The sequence below is a fragment of the Aedes albopictus genome, chromosome 3 (assembly GCF_035046485.1).
Source record: "Aedes albopictus strain Foshan chromosome 3, AalbF5, whole genome shotgun sequence".
Taxonomy (NCBI): Eukaryota; Metazoa; Arthropoda; class Insecta; order Diptera; family Culicidae; genus Aedes; species Aedes albopictus.
In genome coordinates this window covers 167,898,967-167,923,373 of record NC_085138.1, presented here as the reverse complement: position 1 = coordinate 167,923,373, position 24,407 = coordinate 167,898,967, and the positions used below count along the sequence as shown (strand labels likewise).

Below are 24,407 nucleotides of genomic sequence, written 5' to 3'. Positions count from 1 at the left end.
AAATCGATAACATCGTGCTACGACACGGATTAACTTGGATAAGTCCGTGAATCGTTCGCACAGTGTTTGGTCGACGGTAGCACTATGCAGAGCGATGACTGGACAGGCTTCCTGCTGCAAATCCGGAAGATCCGGCATCGAAACCACACACTCGGGCCAACTGTCGACGGGGTCTTTGAGGAAACTCGGTCCATGCCACCACAAATCGTCCTTCGAGATCTGACTTGCCATCATCCCTCGAGAAATCCGGTCTGCTGGATTCATTTCCGACGGAACGTGTCTCCACTTGCAATCCTTGGTAAGACGTTGGATCTCTGCAATCCGGTTTGAGACGAACACCTTCCACACATTTGACTGCGACTTGATCCAGTGAAGCACGATGCTGGAATCAACCCAAAACGTTGGAGGTTCGACGAAATCCGTTGTTTGCCGGATGCTGTCGGCAAGCTGGCTGCCGAGTAACGCGGCGCACAACTCCAGGCGAGGGATGGATTGTCCACGTAGTGGAGCAACACGTGACTTGGCTGTCAGCAGATGGCTATGGGACTGTCCGAGCTCGTCACGGGAAACGACGTAGATACAGCAACCGTATGCTGCTTTCGAGGCGTCGCAGAAGCAATGCAGACTGTAATGGCGGTTTTGCACGACTCTGCGCGGCACGGAGAGTGCCTGTAGCTGATTGAGCTCTGAGCGGTAGATTGTCCACCAGCTGGAGTGTTCTTCGGACAGTTGGTCGTCCCACGACCAGTGTTCTGCCCAAAGCACTTGAACGAACATCTTAGCTTTCATCACTACGGGTCCCAGAAGGCCGAGCGGATCGAACAGTTGCGACATCTCGGATACGACGAGGCGTTTTGTTGCGACATCCAGCGGCGACAGAGCTGGAATCTTGAACTGGAATGTATCCGACTGTGGAAACCAGAGAAGTCCCAATGTCTTCACAGTAGGGGAGCGATCGATTTCTAGTTCTGGTTTGGTTTCCCACAACTGACGAGGAACGCTGGCGAGAACGGCGGTATTGTTGGTGGCCCATTTACGTAGAACGAAGCCTGCTTGGTGTAGCATCTCCATCAATTGGCGACAAGTTTCGGCAAGCTTGACTTGGTCGTCGTCGCCGGTGAGGACATCGTCTACGTACGTTCCCTTCTTGATGACAGGAACCGCCAATGGAAAACGTTCTCCTTCGTCAGTGGCCAACTGGTTCAGCACACGAGTAGCGTGGAACGGCGAGCTAGCGAGACCGTAGGTGACTGTCTTCAACTGGTAGATGCGAACTGGTTGTGATGGATCCTTCCGGAAGAGTATTTGCTGATACTTCCGGTCATCCGGGTGCACCCAGATCTGTCGAAACATCTTCTCGGCGTCAGCAGTGACGGCGTATCGAGGAAGACGGATGTTGATGACGGTAGAGTACAGAGCTGGCTGCACTGTTGGCCCAACAAACAGAACTTCGTTGAGTGATAAGCTGGTAGAACTTCGACAGGATCCATCAAAAACTACTCGTGTCTTCGTGGTGGAACTCTCAGGACGGTGGATGGCATGGTGGGGTAGGAAAAACTGCGGGCTACGCGACGCGCGCGGATTCACCTCCTCCATGTGACCCAGACTTTCGTACTCCTCCAGGAACTCGTGGTAGGCGATACGGAGACCTTCATCGACAGCGAACTTCTTCTCCATAGACTGGAGGCGACGGAATGCGAGCTGGTAGGAGTCGCCGAGCATTGGCAACATGTCTTCTCGCAGCGGTAGACGGACGATGTATCTCCCGTCTGTATCTCGTCCAACGGTTTGTTGGAAATGATCTTCGCAGCGTTGTTCGTCAGGAGTGTAGGATCTTCCGACGTCGAAGTTGTCGATTTCCCAAAATCGTTCGAGTTGCTTGTCGAGAAGGTCGTCAGTGCAAATGTGACTGGTCTGGACTGCCGGTGGATCGAGAGCTGGATCCGATATCTTCCCGCATACAATGTATCCAAGTACGGTTTTCTGTAGTAGCGGACACCCAGCGGCGAGAGAGATTTGCTGATGTTCTAGCAACGAGAAGAACAGTTCAGCGCCGATAATGATGTCTATCTTCTGGCTGATGTTGAACTGGGGATCCGCCATCGGAAGATTGCGAGGAATTTGCCAACGAGAGACGTTGATGTGGTGGCTGGGTAGCGACACCGTTAGCTTTGGCAGTACCAGGCAGTCCAGAGTGAAGCGATGATCTCCAAAGCGTGAAGCGAGCGAAAGAGTTACACCGAAGTGAACGTTCACGGTGGATTGGCCTATCCCACTGATAGGCGAGTTGATCTTGAAACGCTTCAGACGGAGCTTCTGGCAGAGTGATTCGCTGATGAAGCTGGGTTGGGAGCCACTGTCCAAGAGCGCCCTAGTGAAATGATCGTTGTTGTCGGCATCTTTCACTTTGATAACGGCTGTCGATAGCACGACCGTATTCTGACGAGAATGTTGAGTCACTTCAGCACTTTGACAGGAGGTGGAGGGAGGCGAATTTGTTTCGACGAGAGAATCGACCGACGGAGTGGTGGGGGGAATACCGACCGAATACGATTGCGGAAATGTACGGAACGACGAATTCGCGAGTGGTGATGCACCGGAAATTGCCGACGGTGGACGTACGGCGGCGTTAGCGTCGCGTGGCGATACTTGGTACGAACGCGCACCGATTGCTTCAGCGGATTGACCAATTGCAACTGGTACAGATTGGTTGGGAGCTGCTGCTGGTGCACCAGGAACCGAAGCAGAGGAAATCGGCGGGAGGTGCAGCAGTGAATGATGTTTCTTGGAGCACTGCTTGCAGGAACCGCTGGAGCAATCCTTCGCCAGGTGTGCACCCTTCAAGCAGTTTATGCAGAGCCCGTGCTTCTTGACGAATTCGAAACGTTGTTGCGGAACGAGAGATTGGAAACCGCTGCACTGAAACAGGAGATGGGCTTGCTTACAGTGAGGGCACTTCTTCACGTTCTCAGAAGCGACGTGGGCTGTGAGGCGTGGTTTTGACGGTTTAGATTCTGATTGGGTACTGGTAGTGTGGGAGAGCATTAATGTTTGGATGATTCGCGATCTTTTATGAATGAAGTCGACCAGTTGTTTGTAAGTGGGTCTCTGGCCGTCGTCTAAATGGGTTTCCCACTCCCGCAGTGAGCCATGGTCCAGGCAACTGCTTAATCGCTCAACGAGAAACGAGTTCCAGTGTTCCTCCACTGTTTCGAGCTTATTCAGCAACTGCACATGGCGATCGAAGCTGTCGGCCAGCTCCGACAGTCCTGAAGCAGACTCCTTCTTTATGGGACTGATCGCCAACAATGCCGACATGTGTCGCTTGATAAGCAAATTAGGATTCTCGAAGCGATCCTTCAAAAGGTTCCACGCAACTTGATAATCATCAGCAGAAATATCAAGTGTGGAGACAATACGAGCTGCTTCGTCCGTCAACGATGCTCGCAAATAGTGCATCTTTTGCACTGCCGTCAACTGTTGATTGGAATGAATCAACGAGACAAAAAGATCGCGAAACGGTACCCAATCGTCAATCTTGCCTCCAAAATTAGGTATTTTAATCTCCGGCAGCCGAACATTGGTTATTGGCTGGGCCGGCAGGGCGCAAACCGAAGACGGTGCGCGAGGCTGTGCGGGTGGGGCTGGAGGTACAGTGGGAAGCTTGCTCTGCAACGACCCTTTCAGATCGAGGTACAACAGTTGGAAATCTCGCCTTTCTTCGGAAAAATGTTCCTCACTGTCCTCCAAAATTTCGATTTCCTCCTGGGTGGAGAGAAAATCACGCCACAACTCATCCAAAAGCGCAATTTGAGTGGCTAATTGGTTTTGACGAGCGGGCTCATACGTTCGGTTGAACTCATTCACCATCATCGCCGAGCCCAAAATGTTCGAGCGACGACGATGTAAAAGCTTCAGCTTTGTAGCTGAGCTGGCCTTGCTTGCCTTCTTCACCGGCATAATTAAATCGATCACCACCACCAGAAAGGGCACGTACCTGGGATCGGTGGTAAACTCTACCTGACCGATTTAATTCTGCTGACTGCTGTGGCTGGGAAGGGTACACGGTGCAACGTTGCGCTGCTATCCTCCGATGCTGCTGGAGCCGACGGGAGCGATGCTGATCTTGGCTTGGCCACAGATCTATCCACGGGAACAAATCACTCTCACTGCACTGCGTTTGAACACGTGTTCTGAACGCGGCCCGAATAGCGATGGCGGTTATCTGGAACCGTCCACGACGCGCACTAGTGCAATGGCACAAATTTGCAACTCACTGTCCCGGGTTTCGGCACCAAAATGTTCACGATACGATTATGGTCACTCGCGACACTGACCCGTGGCACGCTCCGTGATATGATCACGACAGAAAAGTCACAACCGTGGGAGGAAAAAGGCTGTCTTTATCACTTGCGAAGATCCACCTAGACTCGATAGACTTGGTCTATTCGGTATGACCGACGCGAGGGCAGAAACAACAAAATGCGTGTGCTTCTATTCGATTGCTTTTATTAACTGACTGTATGCGGCTCTGGGCGATCGGTCCGTTCGGCGATCGTACCCAGTGTGTATGTAGTTGTAGTGTGTTGAGGTAGGGTAATTACAATAATTATGGGTGAGTGTAGTTCAAATAAATTTAATTTAAAAAGTATATCTGGTATGGAACATCCACATTGGCGAATTCCCGCCAGTTTTTTCGTTTAATTGAGGAAATGGAACCTATATTTTTGCTGGGAGGAATCACCCTTCAATGTGCATGCATTAGTGAACAAGTGAGGGAAACACAAAACCCATATGTGAAAAGTGGAAGTTCGGTGTGATATTTTTCGGGGACGTAGCTCCCGCTGGAGCATGCCTGCGGAAAACTATTTGTGCATGGGCAATTATTGATGGGAAAGAGTGCAACAAAAGAACAAATTCCAGCAGCGCTATAGTGATCGAATTGTTTTGTTTTGTGCTTACAGCGTGTTGTTTGTCGTGGAGGAAAACTCCCGGCAATGTCCGCTTACGAAAAGCTAGGTTAGAAAGATCCCGTTGTTTTGCATCGTGCAAGTGTCGGATCGGAAGCTTACAGCGTGTTGTTTGTCGTGGAGGAAAACTCCCGGCAATGTCCGCTTACGAAAAGCTAGGTTAGAAAGATCCCGTTGTTTTGCATCGTGCAAATGTCGGATCGGAAGCTTACGGCGTGTTGTTTGTCGTGGAGGAAAACTCCCGGCAATGTCCGCTTACGAAAAGCTAGGTTAGAAAGATCCCGTTGTTTTGCATCGTGCAAATGTCGGATCGGAAGCTTACAGCGTGTTGTTTGTCGTGGAGGAAGACTCCCGGCAATGTCCGCTTACGAAAAGCTAGATAAGAAAGATCCCGTTGTTTTGCATCGTGCAAATGTCGGATCGGAAGCTTACAGCGTGTTGTTTGTCGTGGAGGAAAACTCCCGGCAATGTCCGCTTACGAAAAGCTAGGTTAGAAAGATCCCGTTGTTTTGCATCGTGCAAATGTCGGATCGGAAGCTTACAGCGTGTTGTTTGTCGTGGAGGAAAACTCCCGGCAATGTCCGCTTACGAAAAGCTAGGTTAGAAAGATCCCGTTGTTTTGCTTTGCGCAAATCTCGGATTGGAAGTTTGCATCGTGTTGTTTGTCATGGTAGATAAACATTGGCAATGTACGCAAAAACAAAATATTAGAAAAATCACGTAGTTTTGATTCGTGCAAATGTGGTATCGAATGGTTACAATATATTATTTATCAAGGAGTGTCGTCAATGTTGGCTGGCCAGAAGAAGGATTATGTTAATGCAGTTTGTTTTCTGTGAATAGTGTTTCAATGAATGGCAAGGCAATTAACTTTATCTATAATGTATTTTATCAGATATCTCGAATTTAAACGAGGGTGCAATGGGATAAATTTGGGTATAAGATTAAATAAAGACTCAAATAACAAGATGTTTTTTTTTTCTGGATCACCCAGTACCAAACCGGTAATTTCTTTTAAATACTACAAGTAGAGAGGCTTGCATTACCAACATAACTAACGGAATGAGATACAATTTGTAAGCATTCGCCTTGACGGAGGCTCTCTGAGAGAATTGCGCTGTGCGTGAAAACATTTTTTTTTAACATGGGAAAGGATAGGAGCTGCATTCTCAAATGCTTCTAATTCTTTATAGAAATTTTTTTAAGCAAAACGTTCTTAATGTTATCGAATGAGATTTTGATGCGCTATATTATAGACATAACATTGTGATTTAAAAACTTTTTGTCTAAAACCAGTTATAGTGTAGCTAATTGAAAGTATATTGCAAAACATTTACTCTTTTTTCAATCTGAAGTCCCTAAAATATTTTAGAAGCATTTGAAAATGCAGCTCCTATCCTTTCCCATGTTAAAAAAATTGTTTTCACGCACAGCGCAATTCTCTCAAAGAGTTCCGTCAAGGCGAATTGCCCTCAAAATTATTTCGCGAGCAAGGACGGCTGTATCGAGCGACCCCGAACGAGAGAAAGAGATAGAGAGATGATGATGACGTCACTGTGCAAGCTCCTATTGCTTGTCGGAAAATATCATTCTTACAATTAAGCACTAAAATGTTCGATCTATTTTGAAAAAAAGTAGCGGCAACATAGTCAGGTACCATTTGACTCACAATGAAACTGTATTCGGTAGCTTCATGGCAGTAATTACAACGTATGCGATGATGTATTATAACAGTAACTTTTTGCCCGTTGTGATGATTTATATATAATTCCGACGATTCCGACGCAAATGATTAGGCTCATTTTCAGCGTAGGTGCGTTATAAATGTTTGCTTACAATGCAAAATCATCACCAAATGTGTACCTAGCAACACAACGTAAAATATTCACCAGGACGCGGTCTGGTTTTATATCTGTGGGCCCACGCAACTAATTTTCGCGCAGGAGTCTAAACAGGTGGAATCTCCGCAATATGTTAAATCGTTGTAAGTAAACACTCCAAATTGAGATACGGAAATTCTTTTTTTTTTGTTAAAAATGTGTAAAACTTCTCTAGAGTAGAAAGGAGTAGAAGGAGGATGTGAGATATAAGATGTACTGCATAAAGCTGTGGAAAGGAGATTGATCACAGCAGGCGATATAGCGCATTTGAATATGATGCGAACTGTCAAGCGGACAATGTTAGCATCCCTGCTTGCGTAGCAACAACTCCAGGCGTCACCCAACCGCGTTCACTCTTGCCCTAGGATAGGATACGACAACTAGTCAGCCCAAAAGAGACCAATTTGGGGACCAATAATCTTAGCAACGCGGAAAAACAAGACAGCAAGCTGTGAAATTAGACAGAGAAGTTGCAGGTGTCACATCCTATCCTAGCTCTTGCCACTTGCGAACCGACGTCAGCCTGGGTAAGTTGTGTGTGCTGCACGTGAGGGGTGATTCCATCCCAGTGAAATACTAAACTCCACATGTATTATTGGCAGTGTTTCTCTCTTTGCCATAAGAGTTTTTTGTCGTCCAAATAGCTTGAAACTTAGTTGTAAACAGTTTGATTGGCAACGATGTGATGCCAACTTTCAGTTTATCAGACTTTAGATAACACCCCATGACGAAGAGTACAAAGCTGTCGAAAATATACTGAGTTTTCTAGCATTTTATACTAAAGGCACTAGAAAATCGCATATACGTTAGTGGAAATTAAAGATGTGATATAAAACATAATGAACCAATGTTAAATGTTAAACATTATTCCTAAATAATCTAATGAAAATTTACGATGCGCAACTTGTGCTTGAAAATGTTTATTTGGCAGCGCTTTCTTGTTTCCTTTATTCCACCATTCCATCAATTATTTCTTTCTCAAGGGTTATTGATGAAATCACGAGGATCAAACCAAGTATCAATCCAATATCTTCGACATTACCCCTTTCCAGAGAGATAGATCAAGCCGAGGCTCGGCTCGAGCAGAGAGAAAATCTCCCGGCAGTATGAGAGAAGTTAATGCATAAAGAGAAAAAAAAAGTATCCGTGCATGCTTATCATACGTGCACAGCTAGCAAAGCAAAGCCTTTTATTGAATCAATGCGTCGTCGGTGGGTGTGCGGTTGATTTTCAGTCCTACCGATCCCAATGCCAATAATGCGGAAGATAATGTATACAATGCATTTCTGTCACATTTTTATTTATGTTTTTTTTTTTAATGAATTTTCTATTCACATTATTTCTTCTTCTAAGCTTTACCATTTTTACATAATCAAACATTTTACATATTTTTTATTACGAAAAGTTTTTGGACAGCCCATGGGATGGGACTCGAAACACCTTCAGTGCCGTCTTGCTGAATTACCTTTATATTTCGACATTACACAAAATTACTACTGAAGGGTGTTATTTGTCAGAAGGGGGTATTTCTAATTTATAGGTAACGCAGCTAAGCATGTTACCACCATAATGTGCAAATTATTAATTAACTGGTGTTAGAGACCGCCAGTGCACCAGTAATTTTTAGCAAAGTGGAACACGAACCGAGTTATAAGATTACACAAAAAATGTTGTGAACTGTTTATTATCACTAATGCATTGTAATCGTTGGGTTCATTACATTTACCTCTGCATAAATTACTTTACATAAACTTTGCATAAATTTACTACATTACTTCTGCATAAATTGTTTTTTTTTTGTTCGATGATTTATTACATCTAAATTCAGTTTTTTTTTGTATAATATATTTCAATAGCTGTTTATTTAAATTTTAAAAAATACGGCAACACGGCAGAATGCTCTGCAATGATGATGGTCTCGTTCACGCGCTGCTGCATTGAAAGAATGATAGGTTGATCTGGAGGGGAAATATTGAACCAATCAATTGATCCATGGAATAGTTTGACCCATGGTTTGAACAATCTTCGAGAGTATTGATGTAACAATTTTGAAGGTGGGAAATATTGAAGAAAAATGCGCTATGGAGGGGAAATATTGCTGTGTGGTTGATCAAACGGAAGATAGGGGAAAAGTTGAATGATTGATGTCAATCTATTTTTGAACAATATTATACATTCAATGCATCCATAAAACGGCCAACTATTGATCAATATATGCACCGTGTGACTGGCGCTATACATAGTAGAAGATCATTTCCGCTGAACACGTTGCTTATTCTTATCGAACCATTGTGAAAGGTAGACCATAAGTGCACACTGAAGATACCGATATCGAAGTAAAATCTATTGAATTTGAGACAAAGCTAATACTCAAAAGGTAGTGAAAAATTATCATTTTAATGTCCATTTCTAATTTCGTTTCAAATAATGTGTGAATTCGTAGAGTGTAGTTGGGGAAAGTCATACATCTAGTAGCTGAATTGCAGTTCTTAGTTCCAGAAATTGAGGTTGGTGTAGGTTAGGTTTGGCCAGTTAATAGTTGTAAAACCCGATTAAATCCGTAGCTTGCGTGAAGTGGCCCAATCCGTCCGTTGTCGAAGTAGCTGAAAAGAGAAGATACCTGAAAAGAAAAGTAAATTAAAATAATTAAAAGTTTAACAGTATAACAAATAATAGTTAACAGTATTCTGCTGTTTTCGGTGCTGGGAATCGACACGTGGGGTGAGCGAGCTAAGGCCCACCGAATTGTAAGCCATTACAAGATATTTATTTGTATTTGGGATTAAGTGTACTTACCATTTTGTTTAATTTTTAGTTGAAGCTTACATAATACATAGTTCGCTGTCAAAACGGAACGATTTTTCTTCGCACCCCGCCCCCTCGACACTCTTCTTTATATAATAGGCGGTTCTTTCAAGTTTTATTGCTCCTCCAGATCTGTTGAAACACTGCTGAATGAAGAATGGTTATGTGACTCCTTTCAATTGTGGATCGTTCTTTCTAGAACAAATTGCCCCTGACGACTTGGCAAATTACGGTCGATCAACTTTTTGAGTAACCTATAGTCCCCAAGATCACGAACATGTTGTGTCAAGTGATTATTTCGAACAAGAATGTGCTGTAGTCTTTTTGGGGAAACGGGTCATTCGGGGAACTACTTTTCAGGGAAACGGGCCATTCCAGGAACTGGCGTTCAGGGAAACGACATTTGGGGAACCGACATTCGGGGAAATCTAACACAATCGTTATGATGACAGCTATAATTGTAGGTAACTGTAACTTGAGCGTCTTATGTAGAAAGTATCGACAAGGGCCTGTCCATAAACTACGTAGACTCGGAGGGGGAGAGCGGGGGAGTCTGGTCAAAGTCTACGCTGCCCCCACTCGCATAACAGTCCCATCTTTGCTGGGATTCCTATTCATATGGGACAGTTATGCGAGTGGGGGCAGTACGGTCCATACAAATTTCGAAAATGTTGTATGGACGAAAGTCTACGACATGGTTTCCCAAACTGTGGGTCGCCGGCCTTCATCCAGGGGGTCGTGAACGACAGTTGAATGATTTACTGTAACAGACAACAAATGAGGGAATTTCTATGGTCGCCGAAAGCACGTCTACTGGCAAAAGGGGGTCGCGCACCTCAAAAGTTTGGGAACCTATGGTCTACGAGAAGGGGGGGGGGGGGGGTCTGAGATTACTAAAATTGAGTCTACGTAGTTTATGGACAGCACCCAACAAGAAACAAATGTAACTGCTGTAGAAATATAATAAGCTGTTGACTTGTTAGTACAGATCTGGGTAAGAACTCCCCAATTTTCTGGAGAACTATAACTAGTGCACTGTTACTTAATTTGAATAAACCGCGAAATTGTAGTTTTACAATTGCTATTCAGCTCGTTACATATTATGTTGTCTTTCAGGAACGAGAAATCGAACCAATGGACGTAGGTGAACCCATCCCACCGGTGAAATCCACTGCTCCGGTAAGCGCAAATCAGCAACACCAGCAGCAGCAAAAGGAGCATCCCGTCGAGGTAGCACCAGTAGATCCATCCCCAAGCACCCAATGTGCAGCAAAACCCCAAAAAAGTGTCTCCTTTGAGGACAACGATGGTTACCACGAAAATGACGACGACCACAATGAATCGTCCCGTTCGGTTCAATTGAAGCGGAAGCAACTAAAACAGCAGTCGAAGGAATCGAAGAAATCTGAATCGGCGGACAGTTCCGATGGTTTGGTGACCTACCTGCGGCGGAAGCAACTCAAGCACCAGCAGCATGTGGCCGCTAGCCAACAAGGAGCCGGTGGTGACGGCAATCCGGAATCGCTGGAGATTGTCAACAAGAAGGATCGGAGACACCGGTCCGGAATGAAATCGAACGGGCTTTTCGGACCGGAAGGTATGTGGCAAAATAAGTTTGTGGGATACAAATTTTGACCCTGCTTTCTCATCCTGCTTGTCCTTTGTCTCATGGTATGTTGATTGTTTTTTTGTTTCCCCATTTTATTAGTATAATAGGTATCTGGGTAATATTACATTGTATTATTTATACAGTTAGTGATTACTAAAACAAATTCTGAATATTCTTTTATTTTCTATTCTTTGTCTGATAACTTTAGGAAAATATCAAACTAGTGCCGATTCGACCAACGGTGTCATCCCCCGGACGGAATCGTTTTCCCAGCCACCATCGTCAAATGGAACCAAAGTCAATTATATTAGTTCTAACATGAGCAACTCTGCCTCCGCCATGGCGTTCTCCAACTCCGTGGATGACTCTCACAGTGCCAACGTTGGCGACACTTTCGCCGCCGGAATTCACCCTTCCGCAAAATCGGTAGATGAAATAATGCCTTTGCTCAATCAAACGAGCATAACTAGCAGCACCTCGCTGGACGACGACGCCCAAGGTGGTGGTGCCGCCGACGAAAGCGATAACAACGATGGGACAGTGACCGGGAAAGGGCGTTCCCATCACTCGGGACGCAGGTCTCACGGACACCGGACGGCCAGCCAGCAGTCCGAATCGGAGAACGAGCGCGGAGTGATGTCGTCGTTCAGCAGAAAGAAGCTAAAATCCAAATATATGAAGAGCAGCAGTAAGGCGGCGAAAGCCGGAATCGTCCTGGACGGTGCCAGTGGACAAATTTCCAGCACTGCCAACGCGGCCAGTGACAGCGAGAAATGAGTAAAGCAATCGCTTCGTCGCTTCCGTTTTCTGCCATTCTCTTGATAGTCTGCTCTGTCGTAACAAAAATGCGGGGGACAGGTTTGTTCAAGAAATCTGTAAATATTACCGTACCTAAACATTTATTACCTAGCATTTTCAGTTTTGTTAGATTTTTTTTTATTATTGCGCAAGGGTTAACCTCTATTTCATTTTCTTGGAGGGATGTTGTTCTTTTAAGATAAAAGGTATTTCTCGTAATTAGGTGGCAAATGGATGTTGTTTCGTTTCGGTATGATTCCATTTCAGTAATGGGGTTTTCATTTATTATCTGACTGATTTAGGCCGAAGAGTCTGCGAATTTGAACTGCAAAAATGTTCAAGGGTATTTTGGAGAGTCTTTACGTCTGTTTTTTTCGATCATATTTGGCCGATATTTGATAAGATCAATCAAACAAAGAAGCGTTACCAAGAAAAGAATACTCGGCATTATCGTCATTTGTCATATTGGTTTGGTATAACAGCAATTCTTCTTTTGAACTTGGCTTTGTTAAATTTTGAACAACACGGCATTATGCCAAATGACTCTTAAACCAAATGGCAAATGATGTGAAACCAAATAACAACTGTATTATATGGGATAACCACAAAACAGTTGACTGCAGTTTATTAAATTTACCTAGTTTAAGGACATGTGACATAAAGAAAGTTTGGCGTGAAACACGTACACGTACACTTTAATGTTCACATCTTTCTAGCTTCTTTTGGTTTATACCAAGTGTCTTTTATGTCAAACGTCTTTACGCGAAACGTATCAGACCCGTTGAAAATGCTACTCAATGCATATGATTTTTCAGCATTTTTTTCATGTATGAGAAAAAAATCATATTTGTACATGTTTCAAGATAGACATTGTTTGTTACAACAGGCGAAAAACACCTGCAAATTATTGTGTAGTCTATCGAAAGTTAACATCCAGTTGAAAATATATGATGATACCTACAAATTCATGGACATTTTTTCTTTTGTAAATTCGCAAATTATGCAGCAATGATATCGGTCAGATAATAATAAAAAAATCCCTGATTTGACTGTTAGCTGTTATGTTTTCTGTTAGAAGAGACGGTGAGGCAATTTATTCGGTATATTTAAAAGAAAATTCTTATACAATACAAATACAAAACATTCAACCAGTTGTCTACTATCCAAAGCAGTAGTAGCAACACATCATCGATAGTATAATTCGACAAACAAACAATTTAATCAATCAACATATTCTTTTTCCAAATCATCGAACGGAATGGGTTAAAAGGTTTTACGGTTTTGCTCACTTCACCAATAATGACGACAAGTCAACCACATTAGTAGGACAGTTTACAAGTGTTACAACACAAAAATAGTGCATCAAAAGTGGCACTTCCAGATTAGTTGCACGATGTTTCTTTACTCCTGCAGGTAGATAATCCAGATTGTTTTGACTTGAAATAAAAAAAAATAGAAGAACGTAAACTTGTCAGTCTTGAAATAAATTCTTTAAACGAAACTATTTGGCTATCATAAATTGTGAGAAACGCTCCTTATGTCCTTTATCACTAAGACATGCCAAAGAGTCATTGATGACAAAGAAATCTTTCCCATTGGCGTAATGTCTGCTTCTCAGTTTAGATTTCAATGAATACTTACACAATTGGTTAACCTTTTCTTTCCCACGACTTTGAACGACTATTTCTATGCCAAGAAAGCGTTGCAAATTGGCCAAATTTTTCGAAATCAACATAAAAAAAAGTTGTAAATCAAAAGCATTATGATTGTTTATTAATAGTTCCACTATTGAAACAAATAGATGAGAGTTGGGTTTACCTAATGAGATTACAATCATATTAAAAAAAAAACTATTGCATCATATTCATCTAATTTCGTTTGTCTCGAGTTCGTCGAAAATTGATGGTGCTCTAGAGCAACCATGTGAAGTAGAGGGTTTAAGTGCGTCTTTAGCATTCGTATATGATGTAGCAGGCTGTCATGTCCAAATCGTGTTACAGTCGACTCTCCACATGTCGATGTTCTACATTTCGATATCTCTCCCTATCTCGATAGTTTGGTCGGTTCCTTCAATCTGCATACATTTTACCTTTCTACATGTCGATATTTCCTCAACACGATGTCCCTCTATCTCGATGCGATCTCATTCATTTTTGTTCTAGATATTCTCTCCACATGCCGATATAGGGCACTGCACTGTTTTGATTTTGTATGGGATTTTGACGTTTCGTGGCCTTGTTGTTTACAAAATTTCTGTAAGAGTAAAAGAGAAGGAGATAATTTCATGCACTGCCCTATGCCTGTTTTTACAGGTTGCTAGATCCATTCCTTAGGTGCCAAACATTCTGAGAATGCAAAGTGACATCTGTTTGTTGACGGTTTTTCCTAGTTACGGACAATTTTTCAATCTAGTGTGCATTACAAATTGGTTCTTCAATTCGATCTTTCCCTATCTCGATGGTCCCTTCAATATAGAGATGTAGATAATGCGAGGTATGCACTTCAAACGGAATCGCTCAAGTAATTTTCGTTCAGTGCATTATTTTTCCGTGACCGGAATAGTCAAGAAATTAAACTCCAGCAAGCCCCATTTGATTTGACGTTTCGTTTCAGCTCCGTACTAGGATCCGGAATAAAGCGACGCTTTCTTATTTCTTGAGCGATTCCTTGCCTGAATTTTCCACGCATCGAAATAGGCCAAGAAATTTCTTGTCATCAGCGTACTACCCATAATCAACTGTATTGAAAACTGATACCCATTAGCATGAGATAGGGTTGTATGGAAAAATATAAAACAATGGAAAAAATAGTGAGCTAGTTTCATACTACTTCTTTAATTCATTCTATCAATTTATACTTTTTAATCGCATATACTGCCTATGATCGCATATCAGTCCCATATTTGCTTGTTTTCCTATTCATATGGGACTGTTATGCGATCATAGGCAGTATAAACGCTATATAAACTGTGCAAAATTTCAGCTCGATCGGAGAAACCATATTTTAGCGCCCGCCGTTCTAAGATTTCATACGATTTACTATAGGGATAATTAATTTTCCATGAAAGATTTCTGTAGGAAACTTCACGAGAAATCAGACCTTCGAAGACCGCGAAACGATGCGACGTTCGTGGGAAAAAAGTTATTAAACCATACGCGATCGATACAATGACGACAGTTCATTATTCATAAACCAGCCTCGGGTTGAATTTTCCTATAAGAAAAAGTCAATAATAATAATTATGTCTCTACTGTACATATATGTAGTTATTTTGCAATCATGCTGAAAGTTTGTTCAGTTCATATGGGCCCGAATGGAACCCAAAAAGTGTACAGGGAGAAAACTTTTTTCTGGCCCAGGCTGACTCTCATCTAAATTCCATGTCATGAATACTGATCGCATAACTGTCCCATATGAATAGGAAAACCAGCAAATATGGGACTGATATGCGATCATAGGCAGAATACTCCACTGATACACACTCAGTTTCACTGGCGTACAGCAGCAAAGATTTCACTTTCGAGTTGAAAAATCGGATTTTGGTGGGTCGAGGCAGCCCTCGCTCGCTATTTGGCTACCAAGATATTGGAAGCTTGGACCGTGTTTACATCGTTTACATCCAACGATTTGTTGTTGTTGGCGTTGATGGTAAGACCTGCCGCCGAGGAGCGATCGACAAGATCGTTGAGCTTACTCTGCATATTAGAGCACCATTGAGCTCTAGAAAAGCAACGTCATCAGTTAGCTTGAAGTTATTTAGGTGCTCCATGGTAATGGGCTGCCACAGCAACCCACGATTCGGATCACGATCAATCGCACCTTTTAGAATCTCGTCGATTACGATGAGGAAAAGTAGCGGTGATGGTATACATACATCCTTGCCTTACTCCAACGACGACCCGGATTAGGTTGGACAAGACACCGTTGAGCAGTACTCTGCACGAAAATGCCCTGTACTGTGCTTCAATGAGGCCGCTGATTTTCTCAGAGACACCCTTGTGCCTGAGGGCTCCTCACGTGTTTTCATGATTGAGACGGTCGAAAGCTTTTTCGCAATGAATGAACACCAGGTAGAGCAAAGGTAGAGAGTTTATTGGAATTCATTGATTTGCTCTAAGATAATACTGAGCGTGACAATATGGTCCGCAAAGGATCGTCCGGCACGGAATCCTATTTGCTGCTGCCGGAGAGTTGCGTCAATCTTCTCCTGTATATGGTTAAGGATCACTTTGCAAAGGACTTTGGGAACGATGCACAGCAACATGATACCCCGCTCATTATCGAAAATAGTCAGGTCACCCTTTTTGGGAACCTTTACTAAGATGCCTTGCATCTCGCCTTGCATGCAGTCGACCGGAAACGTCGTGGTTTCCCATATGTTGCAGAATAATTGATGCAGCTTTGAGCATCCCGGCTGATATGCGATCGATCACCGGGGCCCTGTTAGATTTCATGATACGGGTGGCTGTTTATATCTCCTACAATGATGGCGATTTGGTGTTGACATGGGTATAATGCTAGATATAATCCATCGAACCCTTGGTGGATCAAACTGAGGTGTTAGTGGCGTGGCCGACACTTGAAAAAGGTTTCCAAAGTGTACAAAGCATTTTAGCTGGTCAGCCGGATCGCTCAATAGCTGTCCAGATGTGTCTTTCACGGGCTTCGTAGCATTCATCTTAGTCCCACTAAGGCGACGTAAGGCCAAGCGTAAGACATCGTAGAGGAGACGAATGTCGCCTGTATTTGCGGGTTCCTCGCCTTCATTGGCTAGGGAGTCCACCCACGCTCTTTTGTCTCGCCTACAACATGAGCACTTCACTTCCTTCTCGAGAGCCGAATAGCGCTGACGGGCTACGGCTCCTCGTGTTTTCGCTCGCTCTATTGCGGCTTTGACGTTCCTTCGGTCCTCTATCTTCCTTCAGGTATTATCTGTGATCCACTGCTTTCTCCGGGTGCATAGCACCCACTGGCGTGCACAAGGGGGAGGGGACCACTCGGGAAACTGGCTAAGCGCCAGCATGCTACCGTGATGGACTCTCCAAAGCGAGTCATCGATGTTCGTTGCTGCAGGCTACGCAGCTAACCTTGAGGATTCGATGTGCACTAGCCCTTCTCTGAAGCAATACCTTTTTGGTGGTTCCGGAGAGACGTAGGGTTTGGCGACCATAGGAATGGTTTATTGGGTACGAGGAGAGAGTAGTCCTGGATTTTACTTTTGTTGTAGAAGACGGCCTGTCAGACCTACACTACCCTAACCTTCTGTTAGGGTGTCTGTTGAGCAGATTATCCCCCTATGGTTTAGAAGGAAAAAAGGGGGGGGGAGGTTAAGGGGGGTCTCTTGCCCCCCCCTTTTATAAAAAAATACATCTGAGAAATATGGTGCGAAGCGAACGTTGAAAGATGCGACTCCTCGAGGGTTAATAGCATCTTATGCACCATATTGAGAGTAATTGAATTATATTGCTATCACATACAGTATATTGACATCATGCAGCTTCTTCAAGTTCTATGCACCATCTGAACAACTTATATATCATCTAAGCATTTAATTCACATTTGAATTTTGCAGGCTCCATTTTGGCACATCGTACACCAAATTGTATTCACATGTCCTGTTCCATGCTGGCTTCCGTACCACATTAAATTCTATGCACCATTTTTGCAATTTTTGCACCTTGGATCTAACCACACAATATCACTGAATCATGGTGGCAATTAATGCACCACTGACACATACAATTTAGTATCTAGCACAACCATGATGTTCTCAGAACCATCTAGGCTAATCTCAGGCACCATCTTTCAACTAATTAGTGATGTCAGCACCACGTTTGAATAACATGCATTATTTTGGCATTTTGTATTCCAAAACTGTATTCCATGTACGTGAACCACCGACGAACCGACGGGACAGTGGTGATTCAAAACTGTCCACCCCAAATTTAACGGTCGACCAGCGAAGCGAGCGAACGCTTCTGTCAAATCAGCGCAGACGCGAACCTCTTCCTATATGAATACACGGGGGTTTAGAATCATGCTATCAAAACAACGCGAACCGTTATAGAGGAGGCGGTAGTGTTCGGCTATTTTTCATCATGGCGTCGGGGACAACAAATTTGAATTTATTCGTTCTAGCTGTCACGTCGGTTCGTCGGTGCGTGAACCATGGTGACATCGACTTGAATTTTAAGCACCATTTTTGCAATTTGTGCTCCTAGGGGCTGTCCATAAACCACGTGGTCATTTTTTTGGGACTTTTCAACCCCCCCCCCCCCCCCCCCCCGCGTGGTCATTAGTCCATACAATTTTTTTTTATTTGTTCATACAAAATGGTCATTGGCCCAACACCCCCCCTAATGACCACGTGGTTTATGGACAGCCCCCTAGCTATACAAAATAACGAGTTTCACTGAATAACAGTAACGACTAATACAGCACACTAACATCATGCACCTTCTTCAAAGGTTTCAATGCACCATCATGATGTCCTGATCTCATGAAATGCCTTTTAATCAATTGGGTATCTAATACATCATACTGATATGTACCATCATCAAATTTTATGCACCATCAGAGCTTTTCAAGCACCATTTCAGCGTTTATCGTATTTGCAATTCGTGCACCTAAATATGCAACATGTTGATAACCTTAGAAAATCAGCGACAACTTATGGATAACCTAGCATCATGCGCTTTCTTCAAAGCATTCCATGCACCATTTCGACATTCACTATATCATCTAGGCGTTTTATGCACCATTATGATGTGGTTCACATTTGAATCCCATGCATCATTTCGGCATTTCGCATACAAAATAGCATTCCATGTACCTGGGCCATGTTGATTGCTGTGCCACATTGAGTTTCCTGCACCATTTTTGCAATTCGTGCACCTACATTTGGAATACGTTGAGTATAACAGAATCATGGCGAAGCTATTGCACCATACAGACATCATGCAACTCCATTGCATTCCATACACCACCATGATGTTCACAGAAATATCTAAGCACCATCTCACGCGTCATTTAAGCATTTAATTCACATTTGAATTTCATAAGATCCATTTTGCCATATCGTACACCCAATTTTATTACATATACCTGATCCATGTTCCATCTAACCACCCAATATTGAGAACCACTGAATCATGGTGGCAGCAAATGCACCAATGACACATACAATTTCTAAGTATCTCATGCACAACCATGATGTTCTCAGAATGTAGGCTAATCGCACGCACCATATTTTAACTAATCAGCACCATTTTTGAATAACATGCACCATTTTGGTATTTCGTATTCCAAAACTGTATTCCATGTACGTGAACCATGGTGACTTCGGCACCACATTGAATTCCATGCACCATTTTTACAATTCGTTCACCTACAAATACAAAATATCGAGTGTCACTGAATAACGGTGACAACTAATACAGCACACTAACATCATGCAGCTTCTTCAAAGCGTCAACAGAATCATCTAGGTATCCACGCATTATGCTGATCTCATGCACTATCTCTTAACCCGGGAGAGGTGTACTGATATACGCACCATGAAAAATGCACGCATGTGGTACACAGCGACGCTGCAGGTAGTTAAAGACGCGACTGCTCGAGGGTTAATCAACTAGGAATCTAATGCCAAGGATGGGAATACTCACTTGCAGAGAGTTACACTCACTTGATGTTTTCTCAGCTCAGAAGCATGCAATCTAGAAATGATATGAGCGCTTGCACGCTGACGTCATCACTGTCTCCTTCTCTTTCTTTCCTTCGGCGTCGGTCAATAAAGCCGTCCTTGCCCTCAAAAAAAAAAATTGAGGGCAATGTTTACAAATCGTATGAGAATTCGATGAGGTTATGTTTTAGATGCAAGCCTCTATATGGACGACATTTGTCTTGTAGTTTTGTCTAAAAGTTTTCCAAATAGAGTAGGGGTCGCACACGCAAACCGAAGTCATGAAGGAGCTGCGAAGGCAACTCTCCACGAGGTAAATGTAAATTCCCAGCACGGAGGAAGTTAGGCGTTCGACACTGTTAGGCATTGGTTAGACATGTTGCTCATCGAAAATTTTTGGAGAGCATAAATCATAACTCCGAATTTATGCTGAATGTTCGATTTTTTCGCGCATCGTTGACAGTTGAGCAAATGGCAGTGGAAAAAAACTTTGTTGATTGCGGCAGCTTGAAAATCGCGTTCGTCGGTCGAGAGAATGAAAAAAATTCTCGTCTCAGTTAGTTAAACCCGTGCCATTTCCGTCGTTCGGTTGTCCAACCCGTCAATTCCTCGTCGCTGCTCTTGGCCACTAAGTCCGTTTCGTTCTCGTCGTACTGTCGCCGGAACCAGTCATCTCCAAAACAGTGTCCGATTCCGTTAAGTTTGGCTTCATCGAGCCGGTGAGTAACTTTAATTTTAATTTATTCTTTCATTTAATTTGATTTATTTTTCGTTTAGTTTAAATTTAATTTCATTTCAATTAAATTTTAATTAAATTTTAATTAAATTTTAATTAAATTTTAATTAAATTTTAATTAAATTTTAATTAAATTTTTATTAAATTTATTAAATAATATTAAATAATTATTAAATAATTAAAATTAAAATTAAAATTTAAGTTAAAATTAAAATTAAAATTAAAATTAAAATTAAAATTAAAATTAAAATTAAAATTAAAATTAAAATTAAAATTAAAATTAAAATTAAAATTAAAATTAAAATTAAAATTAAAATTAAAATTAAAATTAAATTAAAATTAAAATTAAAATTAAAATAAAAATTAAAATTAAAATTAGAATTAAAATTAAAATTAAAATTAAAATTAAAATTAAAATTAAAATTAAAATTAAAATTAAAATTAAAATTAAAATTAAAATTAAAATTAAAATTAAAATTAAAATTAAAATTAAAATTAAAATTAGAATTAAAATTAAAATTAAAATTAAAATTAAAATTAAAATTAAAATTAAAATTAAAATTAAAATTAAAATTAAAATTAAAATTAAAATTAAAATTAAAATTAAAATTAAAATTAAAATTAAAATTAAAATTAAAATTAAAATTAAAATTAAAATTAAAATAAAATTAAATTTAAAATTAAAATTAAAATTAAAATTAAAATTAAAATTAAAATTAAAATTAAAATTAAAATTAAAATTAAAATTAAAATTAAAATTAAAATTAAAATTAAAATTAAAATTAAAATTAAAATTAAAATTAAAATTAAAATTAAAATTAAAATTAAAATTAAAATTAAAATTAAAATTAAAATTAAAATTAAAATTAAAATTAAAATTAAAATTAAAATTAAAATTAAAATTAAAATTAAAATTAAAATTAAAATTAAAATTAAAATTAAAATTAAAATTAAAATTAAAATTAAAATTAAAATTAAAATTAAAATTAAAATTAAAATTAAAATTAAAATTAAAATTAAAATTAAAATTAAAATTAAAATTAAAATTAAAATTAAAATTAAAATTAAAATTAAAATTAAAATTAAAATTAAAATTAAAATTAAAATTAAAATTAAAATTAAAATTAAAATTAAAATTAAAATTAAAATTAAAATTAAAATTAAAATTAAAATTAAAATTAAAATTAAAATTAAAATTAAAATTAAAATTAAAATTAAAATTAAAATTAAATTTAAAATTAAAATTAAAATTAAAATTAAAATTAAAATTAAAATTAAAATTAAAATTAAAATTAAATTTAAAATTAAAATTAAAATTAAAATTAAAATTAAAATTAAAATTAAAATTAAAATTAAAATTAAAATTAAAATTAAAATTAAAATTAAAATTAAAATTAAAATTAAAATTAAAATTAAAATTAAAATTAAAATTAAAATTAAAATTAAAATTAAAATTAAAATTAAAATTAAAATTAAAATTAAAATTAAAATTAAAATTAAAATTAAAATTAAAATTAAAATTAAAATTAAAATTAAAATTAAAATTAAAATTAAAATTAAAATTAAAATTAAAATTAAAATTAAAATTAAAATTAAAATTAAAATTAAAATTAAAATTAAAATTAAAATTAAAATTAAAATTAAAATTAAAATTAAAATTAAAATTAAAATTAAAATTAAAATTAAAATTAAAATTAAAATTAAAATTAAAATTAAAATTAAAATTAAAATTAAAATTAAAATTAAAATTAAAATTAAAATTAAAATTAAAATTAAAATTAAAATTAAAATTAAAATTAAAATTAAAATTAAAATTAAAATTAAAATTAAAATTAAAATTAAAATTAAAATTAAAATTAAAATTAAAATTAAAATTAAAATTAAAATTAAAATTAAAATTAAAATTAAAATTAAAATTAAAATTAAAATTAAAATTAAAATTAAAATTAAAATTAAAATTAAAATTAAAATTAAAATTAAAATTAAAATTAAAATTAAAATTAAAATTAAAATTAAAATTAAAATTAAAATTAAAATTAAAATTAAAATTAAAATTAAAATTAAAATTAAAATTAAAATTAAAATTAAAATTAAAATTAAAATTAAAATTAAAATTAAAATTAAAATTAAAATTAAAATTAAAATTAAAATTAAAATTAAAATTAAAATTAAAATTAAAATTAAAATTAAAATTAAAATTAAAATTAAAATTAAAATTAAAATTAAAATTAAAATTAAAATTAAAATTAAAATTAAAATTAAAATTAAAATTAAAATTAAAATTAAAATTAAAATTAAAATTAAAATTAAAATTAAAATTAAAATTAAAATTAAAATTAAAATTAAAATTAAAATTAAAATTAAAATTAAAATTAAAATTAAAATTAAAATTAAAATTAAAATTAAAATTAAAATTAAAATTAAAATTAAAATTAAAATTAAAATTAAAATTAAAATTTAAATTTAAATTTAAATTTAAATTTAAATTTAAATTTAAATTTAAATTTAAATTTAAATTTAAATTTAAATTTAAATTTAAATTTAAATTTAAATTTAAATTTAAATTTAAATTTAAATTTAAATTTAAATTTAAATTTAAATTTAAATTTAAATTTAAATTTAAATTTAAATTTAAATTAAAATTAAAATTAAAATTAAAATTAAAATTAAAATTAAAATTAAAATTAAAATTAAAATTAAAATTAAAATTAAATTAAAATTAAAACATGCTCCGAGTTTTTTATTAAATATGTTTCGTCCAGCTTTCATTCGAGGCAAGAGTATGGTTGTAGTAGTGAACATCGACAAAAGTTCACTACTACAATCACACTTCTTGCTCGGATGACAGCTGGAATGAAAACAAGCAGCATAAAATCTATGCCTAACATTTGTCTAACAGCCCATAGTAAAACATGTCTAACGTTAGTCTAATGTTAGACTAACAAACATGTTTCGAATTTGCAACATGTCTAACAAAAGTGTGTCATATCTGTCTAATTTTAGACTAACATTAGGCAAAAGTGAGACAAAAAGTTAGCCTAACATGCTGGCCAGTTAGTCTCACATTAGGCTAATGTTAGGCTAACCCTCCGTACTGGGTACACTCACCTCGTGGAGAGTCGCTTTCACAGCTCTGTCGCGACTTTGATATGCGTGTGCGGCACGTACTCTATTCGGCAAACTTTTAGACAAAACCACAAGCACAGACAAACAGACGTCTCACTCTACTCACTTCTCATCGTTTCCCTTTTTAACGGATTATTTAAATATTCCGTAGTTCGCAAATCGCTCGCTCATGGCGCTCACATCGCTTTTGTTCCTGTTTGACGTTTGCTCACTACCGCCATCTACTCAGTGGGTTTGCGTACCACAGCATAATTAGCATTGGGCGATTGGGTTTGCGTGACGATGATTTTTATCGCATTTTGTTCCAAGTGATACGTCTGTTTGTCTGTGCCACAAGGCAAAAGTCGTCCATACATCATTTCTTTGATTGCACGCTTCTGAGCTGAGAAAACATCAAGTGAGTGTAACTCTCTGCAAGTGAGTGTTCCCATCCCTGTCTAATGCATCATACTGATATGAACCATCATTAAATTTCATGCACCATCACAGCTTTTCAAGCACCATTTCAGCGTTTATAAAATCATCTAGGCATATGATGCACCATTCAGAGCCGTAGCGTGGTCCCATGGCGCCCTTGGCAAGCATCCAGATTGGCGCCCCACGACAATTAAATTTCGTGAATTTGCAAACGTTTGTAGATATTCATTTTTTTTTCTTTTAAATATGGGTTTTGGGTGTTCCGAAGAAACAAATTTTTCCCGTTTTTTTTTGTTCTTACAGTGTTTTTCATTCGTGTATTTCTTAAGGAATGTCAATGGGGTCACCCAAAAATTTTTCAAAATTCATTTCCCTCCTGACACGA

At 38.5% G+C, this 24,407-nt stretch overlaps 1 protein-coding gene across 3 annotated transcripts in view; it reads left to right on the top strand.

Moving 5' to 3' along the window:
- Positions 1 to 13,563, top strand: part of LOC109402804 (ubiquitin carboxyl-terminal hydrolase 20) — a 54,540-nt gene extending 40,977 nt beyond the window's left edge. For all 3 annotated transcript variants that reach the window (XM_029856404.2, XM_029856408.2, XM_029856405.2), the window contains 2 exons: positions 10,772 to 11,252; positions 11,473 to 13,563. In XM_029856404.2, coding sequence (XP_029712264.2) covers positions 10,772 to 11,252; positions 11,473 to 12,041 — 1,050 coding nt within the window. In that variant the 3' untranslated portion in view covers positions 12,042 to 13,563. The remainder of the gene's footprint in view (positions 1 to 10,771; positions 11,253 to 11,472) is intronic.
- The last annotated feature ends 10,844 nt before the right edge of the window (positions 13,564 to 24,407 follow it).